This window comes from Peromyscus maniculatus, chromosome 5, assembly GCF_049852395.1.
Source record: "Peromyscus maniculatus bairdii isolate BWxNUB_F1_BW_parent chromosome 5, HU_Pman_BW_mat_3.1, whole genome shotgun sequence".
NCBI lineage: Eukaryota > Metazoa > Chordata > Mammalia > Rodentia > Cricetidae > Peromyscus > Peromyscus maniculatus.
The window spans coordinates 101275373-101291228 of NC_134856.1; the positions used below are offsets into that span (position 1 = coordinate 101275373).

The 15856-nt window shown below is 39.7% G+C and overlaps 1 protein-coding gene across 3 annotated transcripts in view; it reads left to right on the top strand.

Annotated features, from left to right (window-relative positions):
- Amph (amphiphysin) overlaps window positions 1-15856 on the top strand; it is a 197148-nt gene that overhangs the window by 166992 nt on the left and 14300 nt on the right. For 2 of the 3 annotated variants that reach the window (XM_076572966.1, XM_006988904.4), the window contains 3 exons: window positions 1520-1552; window positions 2191-2247; window positions 6150-6272. In XM_076572966.1, coding sequence (XP_076429081.1) covers window positions 1520-1552; window positions 2191-2247; window positions 6150-6272 — 213 coding nt within the window. The remainder of the gene's footprint in view (window positions 1-1519; window positions 1553-2190; window positions 2248-6149; window positions 6273-15856) is intronic. The other variant, XM_006988906.4, reaches the window with a different exon arrangement.

Below are 15856 nucleotides of genomic sequence, written 5' to 3' on the forward strand. Positions count from 1 at the left end.
GGGAAACATTCAACAGACCCTCACAACCATTCTACAAAGTGCCATCCAGCACAGGGAGGTGCAGGTATAGAAGAAATTCAATGTAGCATTGCAGTCAGTGCTCAAGGAGCTGATGGACATAAGAGTCAGTCTGTTGTTTTATCAACCAAATATTCAGTGGCAGTTGAGTCTAAAATTGACCCTAACTGTTCTCTGGGAACTCTTGCAAGTAGAAAAGGGCAGTGTTCATATAAGGGAAAAGATTCATTAACAGAGGGTTCTGCAAGTACAGTGCCTGAAAACTGTAGTCATGCCATTAAATTGCCAAGAACTATAAAGGCAGATTCTTGGGGAACAGATCCAGGTCAAATCTGGCAGTCAAGCTTGAATTCAGTAATAAATGATGCAGATATAGTGGGAGTCTCTGGTATTCCAGATGGCCAAGGAAATGGATTTGCCAACTGGCAGGAACCTAATAGCCACTGGCCTATCAGAGATATAGAAGGTTTACATAAATGCAGGGGACATTTAGTAGAAAGTAAGAAAGGACTGGAGGTGGACTTACCAGCAGATACATGTGGTAAACATGCCAGGGCTAGTGGCTTAGATCAAAGCCAGGAGACTACTAGACCACTGGTTCAGGGAACCTCCTGGAACACTATCATGGAGAGTCCTGATAGTCCCCGAGACAATGACATCAACAACTCAGATTTATCTGAAGATGAAATTGCTAACCAGAGATATGGATTGTTGTACCAAGAAATAGAGGCTGATACGGATGAGGTATTTGCCCTAGAATGTAGCCTAGACTAGCCAGACTTCCTTAGGTGCTCTTTTTCCTTATGTCTCTCACCAACTTCATTCTCCATCATTGATCTCCTTGACAGATGTACCTCTTGAAACCTATATAAACCAAACACAAACAGGTTGACAAAAAAGCAACAAAAAACAAACAAACAAACAAAAACTACATAATGATTGTGCTGGGAATTAATGGAGTCTTTCTTACCATTCCACTTTCTGAGTTGTTCTTCCTTTCTCTTTTTCCTTTTTTTTTTTTTTTTAACTGCTTGGACACTAAAATGTGCTAAATCATGAGCAACATAGACTTACTTAATGTTGCTAAAGTGATTCCACTCCCATGAAAAGACATGAAATGTTTCTATCCAGGCCCATTAAAATTATAGAACCTTAGTTGCTGTTCATTAATATGATGCATATAAATGACTTAAAAGAGATATTAACTCGATGATTCTTGCCTAGAATCATTTTCTCATTATCGAGAAAGTCAGTGTTGGCGAACACTTAACCATGTGCCAGTGACAATTGTAAAGCTGATCTTTCACTTTTTTGTCAGCCTATTTATGATAATACAGCATGGCTTTCTGTAGTTCCTAAGCACTTTCAAGCAAAGCAAGCTGTTGTATTATTTTTACATTTGTGTGTGGTAGTCATTACTCTCAAGCTTGTCTAATGGGTATTCACTCGTCCTGTGAAAGTTTTGGGGAAAAAAATCACACGTGTTTTCCATTTCCTTTAGGCTTCTGGAGGTTCATTTAATGGCTTCACCCAGGTAAAGAGAATCTGTTTCCTTACATGAACTCATCGCTGTGTGAGTTTTGTGTAACCAATCCCGCAAAATGATTAAGAGCATTAGTACAAAATTCGATCTCACTACTTACAACTTGAGTACTGGAGACAGCATTGTGGCATTGTTGTGAGGGAATGAGCCAGCCTGCAGTGCCCTTAACCCCAGACCCAGCACATGCTAAGTGCTCCATAATGCTATACCAATATTTCTACTAATCATTGGAAGTAATTCCAATCTGAAAGATCCTCTAGACTTGGCTATTTGAAAAGATGAGGTAAGATTATTTTTACTAAGATGATGGATATTAGAGACGATGATTTTTAAGAGCTCTTTCTAAAATGTCATAGTGAGCCACAACATATACAGCCATACCTTCAGTGATTCTCCAGAAGAGCCATGTGAAGATCAGGATCCACACTCCAACTCTGTCCAAGAAAGTGATAATTCCTGGATGTGTTCTGCCAGCACAGATTTGTGTTTAGAATAACTCATGCTAACACTTATTTGGTATATTTTAAAGGACTTAAAGGGGGACTTTCAAAAACATTCAAATGTATTTATTGATACAACTGATGGTTATTTGTTTAGAAAGCCTTTAAAATTTTTCTCCCTCTTTTTAGCCCCAGGACACTTCCTTATTCACCATGCAGGCAGATCAGAATATGGTAGGTGGCTTGGTAAGTTGATGTGACTGTATAGATAACTTAATAGTTATCACGGGATATTTGAAAGTTAGTTGGTCATACTAGCTTCTCTGGAGTTTTAATATACAGAATATTATTTCTGCAGCTCCCTCTTTTCAGAAAAACAGAAAGAAAATCATCTGTAAAATCAGACTTTGAACTTGTTTACTGCTGGCACAGCGACACAAGCAGAAACCAGCTTCTTGTGATACTTAATGGTCCTCAGTGGAACACAGTGAATCCATCAAAGTCACAGGTCTCTATGTGACTAGAGCTTAAGCTATGGGATTGAAAATGAGTTTGTCCCAAGAATTTATGCTTCAACTAATAGATCATTGCCTTTTCCTTGAACTTAGAGCTACTAATTTCTCATCTCATCTCTACGTTTTATAAGTTCTAGCATTTATAGGCCAGTTGATGATGAGAGCAACCTATGGGAATGAGTAGGAAAGAGAAAGAGTTGCCCAGGGGAATAGAGGAGGTTTTTAGAAGATGGAAGTTGCAGTTATCATGGGAAGCCATTCAGCAGCTTCCTAATCAAGCTGATTGAAATGACCTTGAGAGATGTCACTGTGTGTTTACCCTGCTGAGGACTGAAGAGGCTATTAACATTGCTATGGTTTTTCTATAGGAATACTCTGTAATTGTCTTAGCTACCAGCTTTCACATTAGAAATTTGGAATTGAATTCACATAAAATAAATTTTTCTTTGCATAGTATTTTTGCTTTTAGTATAGAATTCTTAGAAACTTGTCTAAAAGTTAATTTTGGTAATAGTTTGCTATCTTATTAATGGACCATCATAACTTGGTGCTTTTTGCACAACCAAGTGGAAGACAAAGTTTTGGGGTTTTGTTTTCTTCAAGTATGTGGTATTAATAACAAAAACAGAGAAACTCAATCTTTATGTTTATTGGTCATTCTCAGCCTTGATGATAGAACTTGGATGGTGAGGTTTTTAATTTTCAGTTGTGAACAGTTAGGAAAACTCAGAAATGCAGAAATAAAGGAGAGACTATTGGGTCATGATTAAATTCATAGCCACTGTATCAATACACAAAGTCCAAGCTCAGAACCATGACCTTTCAGTACCCTGACTATCTCTACACACTCCATTGTTAGTTGTGCCAAGACTGCTGGGATTTCCCTCCAATTCTCTCCACATACATTCTTGTGAGCAGACATCACACTTCTTCTCTGCTGAGGAATGCAACTTGGCATGCTCAGAATTGCAAATGCTACTAAATTCTTGCTACAAGGCAGTAGACAACACCATGCACAGTAACCGTAATCTATAACTATCAGTAAGTTGTTAGTATGAAGCATTTCAGGAGCTGCAGAAGCCCCAACATTGAATTCTTTGACTGCGCTGAGCAAAGGGTTTGAAGCTGGCATTCAGCTGTTTATCTCCTAGTTCATGTCTCATGGCCCACAGAACACCACTATGTACCAGGTGAAAACCATTTTGAGTCTTCAGACCTTGTTTCTTAGTTGCCCTCAAGTCCTTTCCAGTCCATATTAAATAGCTCTTCTAAGCCTGAAATGAACAGTACTCGAAGGCAAATATCATATTGGCTTTTGAATAGACTCTTGGCTCTCCCAGCCCATTTCTGCCTCTGTAATGACCTGGGCTAATCTCATCAGAGAAGGGTTTCAGAATATGTGTTCCAAGACTACATAGCCAGCTTCATTCTGAAGAAAGAATCCTTTCTAGTGCTCAAAAAATAGGTACAGCATGTTTTCAGTCCATTAACAACATCTGTCAAGGCAGCTACCTTGTAGGAACAACAATAAAAACAGTGGAAATAGAGCCCAATTTACATAATAGGGCTTCAGATTTTTTTCACATGATTTTGCTCACAAATGAGCTTCTTTGGTATATTATAAGAAAATATTTATAATTTCATATTTCAGAGGAATAGAAGAGTGACCTACCTATAAGTCTAATTCAAGTAGTGAGTATATGCGAGTGTGTTTCATACTTGCTCATTACTAGTGAGTTGAATTTGTCCCCGAGAACTTAGGTCAAAGACACAGTTATTAGAACTCAGTAGTTTGAACATGTGTAGCTTGTGGGAAAATGCTAATCTAATGTCTGTTTCATTCCATACAATAGTTGTACTTTTTTATTTTAATATGGATATAAAGTTAGACTCATGTATAAGGCTACTCTCATTGTTGTTATTTAAATAATGCTTCAGAATTTCTCCAGACATCTAGAAATCCAAACCAATGATCCAAACATTGTTGTGTATTTTCAGTTATCTTTGTATTTTTTTAAATGCACAGTATCCTTGGTGTTTTTACATGAGTTGTGTATCAAACCATCTCTTGGCTCCTCTTCAGCTTCAGACTTCCTCCAAAGCAGACTCAGCTGGCCAGGGAAGAGCATCATAAAGGTTGTAAAACCCTATAAAATTTTAAATCTTTGCACACTTATCTACAAAAGTGTCTTTTAACTTTATTATACCCTTTTAAAATACTAGGTTGTGGTCAAAGTGAGTGACTTGGTGGAGACCATAAGAAAATTAGTTTTTCTGGGAGCTGGAGAGATTGCTCAGTGGTTAAGAGCACTAGCTGCTCTTCCAGAGGACCCAGGTTCAATTCCCAGCACTCACATGGCAGCCCAGAACTGTCTGAAACTCCAGTTCCAGGGGATCCAACTCCCTTGCACAGACATACATGCATACAAAACACCAATGCACATATAATAAAAATAAATACATCTTTAAAAAAGATTTAGGAACTTTAATATTAAAAAAAGAAAATTAATTTGCTGTTTCCCCAGCACTGAATCATTGTTTTAGAACAGTTTCTCCAGTACTTTTCTGTAAAATTCATTGTGTGTGCTAAATTAATTAAGTATACAGGAAAAGCAGGTTTTGAGTTAAGAAATGCCAGAAACCTGATTCAGCATGCAACAGGTGTTCGAGGATGATAATATGTAGCAGTCTCATGAAGAAAACAGCATCTCACTTTGCCCTCACAACTTAAGGTTTCTCAACCTGTGGATCATGACCCCTTTGGGAGTCACATAACAGATATCCTGCATATCAGATATTTACATGACGATTCTTAACAGTAACAAAATTACAATTATGGATGTCACCACAGTATGAGGAATTAACTGGGTTGCAGCATTACGAAGGTTGGGAACCACTGGGTTAAAGGGTCTAATTGAGACCATGGAGAAGGCTGTCCTATTATTCTTTAAGGAATTAGTTTGTTATATGAAATAAATTGATTTCTACAGATTTTTTTGGAGGTAGAGCAAAAGAAGGGACTGAACCAGAACCTCAGACAAAACAATAAAAGTTCTGTAGTTTACGGCACAGCCAGGTTGCTGAGCCTGCTCTCCCATCTTTGGAAGTGATCCACTAAGTTAAAGAAATACCTTTTCATTTGCATACTGGAACGATCCCTTCATTTTCAGTGTAATATATACCCATACACTGAAAGATCACAGAACTATGGACCCTGTAGGCTCTTCTTGACTCCTTCTACCTGGCAAATGGTGGACCTTCTAGAGATATTCTCTCTGTGTCTGTCTCTGTCTCTGTCTCTCCTTCTCCACACAACAGAAGAATCATTTCAGGCTCTCTTACCCAGGCCATAGAGACATGAAGAAACGATTCACACAGGTGAATAGTGGTAGGTCTTTGCCTGACTTTAAAGGAAACAGTTCCAAAGAAGCTTAACACAATCCCACTCTTCCATTCTTCAGTTCTGCAAGACCTACAACACCAAATGAGAGAATTTATTTTTCTAGAATGGATTTAATAAAACCAGTGCCTGCTTTGAATGATGATGAGACTCTGGATTCTCCAGTATTCTGCAGTGTTGCCTATTCACATGTTGAAACTTTCTCTTTCCTTCTTACCCACAAATGACTGAAGGCTGAAACTGAACAGGCTCTATCCATGGAGCCCCAAGCAGAGGAGCCTCCTGCCGCCACTGCTGCACCTGCTGCCGGGCTGGACCTTGGACTGGAGATGGAGGAGCCAAAGGAGGAAGCAGTGGTGAGCCCATGCCCTGTCCCCTCCATCCCTCTGCTGCTTCCTTCTAGCTTCTCCAATGATCCTCTGTGCCACTTCCTGTCCAGGCTTCAGCTGGGCTAAAGGATCCCCTTGTCTGCCATGGTTCCCAAGATCAAAGATGCTTCTCTACTTTCATAGTAAAAACTCAGTTCCCTGACAATATTATTATTATTACTATTATTATTGTTGTTGTTATTGAGATTATACCAAAGAACTGAACTTATAGATGAAGGAAAGTGCCATGTAGTCATAGGTGTGGCTCTCCAAAAACCTGTGCCTCAATTCTTTCTGATGCACTCCTTCTGTCAATAGACTGCAAAATGTGAAGACGGTCAGACCTGTTTCTATGTTCTATCCAAGACAGCTGTAAATGTGCTGTAATTGGGGATCAAATTGCCCAAGATTAAATGTAAGGATAACTTTGTTGGTCATATCTGCATGTTACTAGAAGTTGGGTATAGACAGCGTTTCCAAGTTCTTGGCCTCTTATCTAAAAGAGTAGAAAATGAGGTCTCGTGCAGACCTGCAAAAGAAACAAGATAAATTTATTGGGGGCAAAGTGATAATGCAGATTAAAGAAAGATACACTGACTAGATTGACAGCGGGCCACATGAGGGAATATACTCAAGGATCCCAATTATGCTTCTTCTTATAGAGTACAAGAGAAGGAGGAGCTGGCTACTAAAGGGCATAATTTGAGTGGTTCTCAATCTGATTGATAAATTAGGTTATGTCATAATTTCTCTGCTATGCCTGTCCTTTTCCATGGTATATCTGATTTTAATCATATGCATGGCCAAGTATGCATAGGCATAAGATGATCCCTAAAGGAGGACACAGTGTTGCCTTACTACATATGCAGCAAAACTAGTTCCAGCTGGATTGGCCCTTCTACTCTTCATACGCAGATATATTTGGAATTCACTTGAATAGTAACTGTATGATATGATTGTTCCCGGGGGTGAGGAAACTTAGATCATTGTTCAGAAATGGAAACACCTGTTGTCCCATGCATCTGGGAGGTTAGGAAGGTTCTGAAGTTTTGGTGCGTTGTTTGGAGAGAAATGATTATACAGAGTATGTGCAGGTGAGGGAACTAGGCTGTCAAGTGCATTATTACAGATGGGGGAGAGGTTGCATAACTCAAAATCAATTGGGTGCCCGTGGTCACTAACCTATCTTCTATGCTTGTCTGCCATATGTTTACTGGTTATTTATGGTTTGGGTTTAGACTATAAAGATTGCTTTAGACTATAGAGATTACTTCTTTACAAATACTTTTTCAAACTCCAGTCTGTGTAGGTCTTGATTCTATGGGGGACCTTAAGGATACACTTTGTCCTGGGTTGGAGATCCACCTGACTACTTAGATACTTGTTCTCACCCTGATGCACACAGCCATGAGGAAGACCCACATCGCAAACAGGGATAAATGCCAATATTCAGCAAGCTCATAGACAGTAAAATGCCCATGAATGTATACAGGGTTGGAGAAATGTCTTGCAAGAATTTTATTGTTTACTATGGCCTTCACAGAACATACACAAATAGAAAATCAATTTCCTCCTTGCCATAATGCTATTTTCTGGACTACATACTATATAAATGAAGGTTATAGTAAATGTTATTAGTTCCTATGGTTACTTTACTGAGAAAAGCATAGGTTACCTATCAACTCAACAATTTATTAATAAAGCGAAAAACCAAATGTAGGGTATGATAGTAATAGATAATACCAATTAAGACTAAATTAAGAAAACTGGGGCTGAGGAGGCTCAGTGGTCAGCAGTATTTGCTATTCTTGCAGAGGACCTGGGTGCGGTTCATGGTACACACATAGTGGCTAGTTCCAGGGACTCTATCACCCTTTTCTGGCTTCCACAGGCACCAGGCACACATGCATGCAGGCAAAATACTCATACACATAAATTAAGACTAATTAAATATTTAAACAAAAATTTAAAAACAATTTAAGATAACTTTCTTATTGCCCATTTGAAGATTCGGAGTGGGACTATGTACTATAAAAAAAAAGAAGTGTGTTTAGCTAGCTGAACCCCTTCTAGAAGTGTCTGTTGCTTGTGTGAACTTCCTGTCACTCCCAAATGTATTGATGAGCTGACCGCTTTATATCGAGTAACGAAAAGGACTCATCTCAGGGAGAGGCTTTCTCCCTCTCTCCGCTGCCACTAATTACCTGTAGTTCTTGGTCTATGGAGGAGGCTGCTTTGGCATTGTCTTCCTGCCGCTTGTGTCTTTCTGTGATAGCCTCCACTTTTTTTTTCTTTTTAGTGAAGAAAAGTGAAGGACATTAGGGTCCAGGTAGGCTGAAATCTCTGTTAATGTCAGGACTTGCCACAATTAGTTCTTAGACTTGAGAGATGTCCCTGGGGTCTAGCTGAAAAATCAAATCAAACAGCAGCTCTTGTTCAGCCTCAGTCTTGAGCTTCCCAAAGGCAGCGTGTGTCCTTTTCCACTACTTTGGCTGTAAAGCAGTTGTCAGAGGGGATGTAGCAGCAATACCCTAAAATGAGATTGCACAGAATGAGCTCCTCGGCTAAAGGAAGCTGGTGTTGGAAGTGAATCTGCCCTCTGTGCCTGCTTCTCATCTCAAGGAGTTGCACCTGATAAATTTTAAAGTTCTTCTGCACTTAAAAATCTACAGCTGAACGCTTTAAAATGTAAGGGCTTCCGAATCCCCGCAGTGTGGTGAAGCAGTCGTGTTTATGGCTATTTCTAGCCTGTGTTTACTAGGCAGTTGGGGTGACAGATCGACACAGAGCAGTTCACTCAGTTGGTGCCACCGCTGTTCCAAAGCCATGAGGTTAGAGGGCTGCCTGCGCGTCTTCCCAGTGTGATGCTCAGCTGCCTTCTCCTCCAGTTTCAGGCCACACACACTGCCATCTGTCAAGCCTCAGGCTACTCTGAGACATGTACATGGTCGGGACTGGGATACTTGCCCGTAGACCATGAGACTATTCAAGTGATTTTCAGCCCAGTCTTCATCTGGTCTCCGGCTGTGCCTGGCACCTTTCCTCCAATTCTGTCAACCTGATCCAAGGCCCACACAGGAGGCATTCTGCAGCTCTTGTTTGGTTGTGGATGTTTAGCGTCAGAGTCTCGGTGTGTAGGTTGGCTTGTCACTTGCTTATGTAGCTCGAGCTGTACTCCTGCCTCAACCCCATAAATGCTGGGATTGCAGGCACATGCCACCATGCCTGATTTGAAAAGATATCATTTTAAAACAATCTCAGGGCTGGAGTTATGACTGAGTATTATGGAGCTTTTATTTTTCATGGCTGAAGCTTAGGATTCAGTACCAAACACTGTTAAATAAAATTAAGTAAAACTCTTACAAACTTGGCACCTGCTATGATTGCTTTCCACTCACTGCTTGCTCATGTCCTCATTTCTGAACAAGCACAGTATACAATATTTACATTGCTTCAAAAGCTATGCCTTTTTCTAGTTATTTTGCAAATAAATCACTAATTGAAACTTTTAATGCCAAACTGTATCCTTACAAGATACTGTGCCCTGCGCTTAGAGCCAAATTAACAACAACAAAAATTCATTAATTTTGGCGTCTCTGCAGAAGATGATTTTCAAAGATGTGGAGCTAATTTTAACAGTTGTTTGCCATGGCAACAGTGCTGCAATTGGCTGAGTTGAACTAGAACCTAGCTGCTTAGGGTTCTGATGGGGCTGCAAGAAAGACTAGGACAGCAGCCTGAGAGCTGAGACAGAGATGGGGCGGTGGGGAGGGGGTAATAGGGGTGAGGGGACAGACTCCTGTAACTCTCTTTGGAAGTAAATGCATGAATGTGTGAGTCAGATTTTCAGTGCTAGGTACCACTTTGAAAGAAATGCCCGTAGGATGTGGACTTCCAAGGACAGCATTCTCCTGTGGTCTAGCTAGAGGGATGCTGTGGTGGGCAGTGTTTTAGACATCATTTATGTGAAGAGGAGTACCAACTGCCATCCTATATCAAAGTACCAGAATCTTCTCTATGGGGCTATCATGGTCTCTTGTAGACCTGACTCTTGACTTTCTCTTTAAAATAGATCCTGAAGAAAATATTTAGTTCTTAATTTTAATCCTTTCAAATTTAAATGAATTTAAAAATTCATAAAAGCACCAGGATTTTCAGCACATCATGAACTCTGTTTAGAGCCTCATTTAGGGACAGTCAGGAAAAGGCAGTGATGGTCTGTGGTTGGGGCTTCCATTCCTTCTGTTGCTTTACCACTTTCCTCAGTGATATTACACAGCCAGCTCCAAGCGGGAATGAATGAATAGTCCACCTCCAGCCCTGTCTCCAGCACTCCTTTCTCTCCATCTCCTTTCCTCATTTGGAAAGTGAGAACAGAGCTTCAGGGACCTCTCACCTTTTGAATGGCATTAGTCCTTGGCTGGTGAATGGAACTGTGACTAGTGCCCTAGTCCTAAACGTTCCTGTTTTTACTGCAATGCAGAAATCCAGGCAAAGAGTAATAGGCCTTTTGTACTTTCCCATTCTGTACATAACTTTCCAAACACTGAAATCTAGAAGATAATTGTCAAAAACAATGTAGAAAAGTTCTACCTAACTGTTCTAGTTTTGTTCTACTGCTATGACAAATACCATAACTAAAGCAACTTAAGGAAGAAAAGGATTTATTTGACTTGTATTTCCATATCACAGTTTCTCATTGAGGGAAGTCAGAATAGGAATTAAAGGCAGAAACTTGAGGCAGAAAACATGAAGGAACACTGTAGATGTAACCAACCATCTTATTAAATAAGAAACACAAAACCAATGCAAAAAAGAAAGCAAAGAGATCACAGCTAAGAGCCTTAGCCACCTGCTGCCACTAGCCAAGAGACGTCTCCAAAAAAAGACCTACTTCCTGTGTGTTTGTCTTTATATAGTCTTTCTGTTCTGCCTTCTCATTGGTTGTAAACCCAAACACGTGACTGCCTCATCATTGCCTGTAAGTACAGCCCTCCTGGTCTTAAAGGCGTATGTCTCCAATGCTGGCTGTATCCCTGAACACACAGAGACTTACCGAGCTCTGCCTACCAAGTGCTGGGATGATAAACGTATGCCACCACCACCCTGCTTTCCTATGGCTTGCTAATAGCTCTGACCCCTGGGCAACTTTATTTATTAACATACAATTAAAATCACATTTCAGTACAAATAAAATACCACCATAGAACACTGCTTGTTGTCTTGCTTGTTCAACCTTATGCTTAGCTACCTTTGTTTTGCAGTCTAGGACACCTGTTTAGGGAATGGTGCTGCTCAAAGTAGACTCATCCCTCCTACAATCAAGACAGCGCCTCCACAGACTTGTCAACAGGCCAGCCTAGGAATCTAGGCAATTCCTCAAGTATGGTTTTCCTCTAAGTTGTGTCAAGTTGACATATTAAAACTAACTAGGACATCAACTAACCTCTTCTTGATTTCTGTTTGTTACAAAATTTGCTATTGATTAGGAGACACTGTGCCATGTCTTTGCTTGTTCCAAAATAGCAGAGGAAGCAGGAAAAAGTTACTTAAAGAGTGGAATTCCAAGAGCATAAGGATACATATCAGCTACTTGAAAGCATACTTAGAATCCTCTTCAAATATGGCTGGTTTGAGAGCTAGCACCACAGTGTCTGTAGTTGGTGCTCAGGTTCTCAGGATTGCTATGAAACTCCCTAATTTAGATGTTTGCCTTCTTGGATACAGATTGGTATGATAAAAAAAAATTTTTGGACAGACCATTCCAAATCTTGTTTGCTGGTTGAGCAGGTTACTTTCACTCTCTTTATCTTAGTTAACTTCTAGGAAATGGAAATAAGCTATAATAGAGATGTTGAGAGAATAATATGCAATAAATATAAAACTTCTATGATGGTACCTGGATACTGATGGATTCACAGTAAACGCAAGTTTCTTACCCAGGATGGACATATAAAAATAATTTGACAGGAACAGCCCATCTGTGCATCAGAATTATTATTCTTTAGAATCAGGAGCAACTGAAAAGCCTAGAGCACAGTGATCTTTCAGTCAATTGTCTTTACAAAACAAACTTCAGAAATATTATTACCATATTCTGACTCCAATATAAACTGTCCTGTAGTTATTAAAATGTGTCATTTAGCCCAAATCTGTAATATATTCTTCTTATAGTCTTCACTTATCGTGAATGTCATTTATGCCAGAAATAACATAAATAAATTAACAGCATAAGTGAGGATGGAATGAGAAAACTGAAAACACTAAAAAGTTACAAAAAAAATTTAGCTTTTTATCAGTTCTTCTATCACAATCCTCCGTACTAAAGATAAGAGAATTTTGACAAAAAGTATCAAAGTCCCTACAGTGCTACATTCTAGAAATTTCAGCTAAGACTAGGAAGCTGTTCTATAAAGGAAAGCATAGAGGGAATAGAAGTCACAGCTAAGCCCACAAAGCAGCTGATGATTGTGTGTGGCAGTGCCTTTCTACAGTACCCATGCCTTGGCAATGTGCTGTGGGGTCATGCTTGCAAACCTCTGACACACATTTGGGAGATTCAAAGTAGGTGATCGTGTGTAACAGCTTGATAAATCACTACTTTGATAAATCACTGCTGCTGTGATAAACACCATAAAAAGCAACCTGGGGAAGAAAGGGTTCATTTGACTTACATATTCCAATCACAGTCCATCACTGAGGGAAGCCAAGGCAGGAACTCAATGAGGACAGGAACCTGGAAGCAGGAAATAAAATAGAGGCCACAGAGGAGTGCTGTTTACTGGCTTGCTTCCGATGACTTGCTCAGCCTGATTTCTTATATAATCTGGAACCACAACATAGAGTGGGCTGGGCACTCTTGAATCTGTCATTAATCAAGAAACTGCCTCACAGGCTTGCCTATGAACCAATCTGATGGAGACACTTTCACAATTGCAGTTCCTCCTTTCCAGGTAAGACTAGATGATGTCAAGTTGACAAAACAAAGCAATCTGAGACAATCTCTCCCAGATGTTGACCGGAAAGCGGCATCTGAATGTCCCCAGATGGCATGCAAAATGGAACAAAGAAAATGTTTCTAACATATGAGAACCACTGAGCCATCCCCTAATTTGAAGTAACTAAACAAGACAGAAATAGTTTGAAAGCAGCATAGGGCACATAAAGCAGTGCAGAGGAGGGAAAGGATTGCTTATGAGATAAAGTTTCATTTTAGAGAGCAGATTGCAAAAACATTCTTCAAAATATGGGGAGAAAAATTTTAAACTGTCTTCTCACAGTGAATTCCAAGATGCCATTGATGAGAGGAAAGGAGTCAATGTAAGTCAGGTGAAAAGTGAGTGAGAATGTAAGGAAAATGCCATACTGGAATCAAGATTTGGGTACCAAGTAGGAAAGACCAAGCACAACTGTGTAGAGAAGTGGTTAATGATAAGCAGGTACCAAGGGCCTCCCAGCACAGAGGGAAAGCATAGTAAAGGTAACAGACTGGAAGGCCGAAAGGCATAATCCAACTCCTGGACCATTGCTGATCCTCAAGAAGGGGGCGGACAGGAATTTACAGACTCAGCAGGAGGCATAGCATGTTGGATTGAAGTTTTATAACTGAAGTCATCTTTGGGGGTAGATCACAAAAAATCACAATCAGGAAGATAGACTGCATTTTTTTTTCTCAAGGGTGTGTGTGTGGGGGGGTTGTTTGTGCAATATATATAGTCATTTGTAGATATACAATAAAGAAGTATGACTATTTGGAAAAGAAAGAGAAATCAAGGATATGGGAGGAGACTAGGAAGGCAAATATGCAAATATGGTCCAAGTAATCATATACCTGAATGGAAATGTCTATGAAACCCATCACTATGTACAGTGAATTTATACTAATAAAACATCACACAAGAGCAAAACTAATGACGAGAACATCTAAATATATTGTTAAAATTTTAATTCAAAGCTTTAAGAGTTCTGCAAGTAAATACCAGCAAGTCCTTCTTTAGACTTACTCTTCTCAAAACAAGGTCAGAAGTCACTAGAAGAGCACAGAGCTTCCACACACATTGTAGCATGTACTCCCAGCCAGTAACTGACCATTATGAAGAGGGCAAAAGACATTATCAAAAACAGCAATATGACATCTCCACAAGAAGTCTGAAAAAAACTGTATGAAAATATGTTGCAACTGACTCTTACATGCATCATATAAACATGAATAAGTAGGTCATTCTGAATGTCTTTATCCTTGGGAACCAAAATGTTAGTTTCCTTAGCATCCTTTCCCAGCATTGTTCATTCCAATGTTTGGGTGACAGTTCTTTGCCATCATTCTTATCGTCCCTTTCCTACTTGTTAGGTTCCTTTCATGTGGCAGAGATGATGTGAATTGCTGAGGCCCTGAAGCTGGGTGCTTGCCTCTGAGGATCAGGAAATACAGAACAGTTAAACCGTGTCCCTGGTCTCCACCTGCTGGCGGCTGTTGTCACAGCAGTGTTTGAACAAGCAGACTCAGTCAACAATGCCTGTTCAAATCACTTAGCCAAAGAAAAACTATGACATGTCTACCTTGTGACAGTAGAATATGATAGAGCCCGCAGACAGTCATACAGAAAACAATCGTTTATAAGCTAATGATTCTGTTTGCATCAACTGAGTTTTAAAATTACCTTTGGTGTTGCTGGAGAGATGGCTAAGTGGTTAAGAGTGCTTGCTGTTTATCCACAAGACCCCAGTTTCATTTCCAGCACCCACTTGGGTATCTCTAACCACCTGTAATTCCAGCTCCAGGATACCTGATGCCCTCTTCTGAACTCCACAGAAACCTGCATGTTTGTGCACATGGAGACACAATTACACATACACATAAGTAAAACAAAATAAAACAATGCTTAAAAAACAACACAAATTTACTCTTGGTAATACCATCAATATGCCATAGAAAATTAATATGTTTTCTTCTAAGGAAGTAACATTAATTAATTCACTTAAGGCAGTACCAATTCCTAATGATATGCACTGTAGTGTGTGTGTGTGTGTGTGTGTGTGTGTGTGTGTGTGTGTGTGTGTGTGTGCAGGCTGATTTGCCATTCTGTCTGCATGTATATAGAGTCCATCTTGTTCAAAGCTATTGAAGTCATTGTGTTGTTCAAGGTGTGACTTTTGTCCAGATATATGGAAAGCAAAAATAGTGAAATTATAACTAAACAGTTTGCCTTCTGCATTTGAGCCTGTGAGTCACTATATTCATATTATTTTTATCAATGACTCCCAATATGGAAGAAAACCTGCTAGGTCTTTAGTGCCCTAGTGAAAGCCTATTTCCTCTCTCCCCTCTTTTCTTTTTATTACAATACCTGGCATTGAAACTAGAGCCTCAGCTGGAAGCACTATACCCCTGAGCTCTATCCCAGCCAAAATTGATGATTTTTACCAACAACAAATCAACGAGTAATTGTTTGTTATTGTTCTGGGGATTAAGATGCCTTCCTAAGTTATTGCTAATTATACTTCTTTTGACAACAGTGACAATAACATTTACAAAAAGATCATTGTTTACTTAAAGCAAGAGATGCAATTCT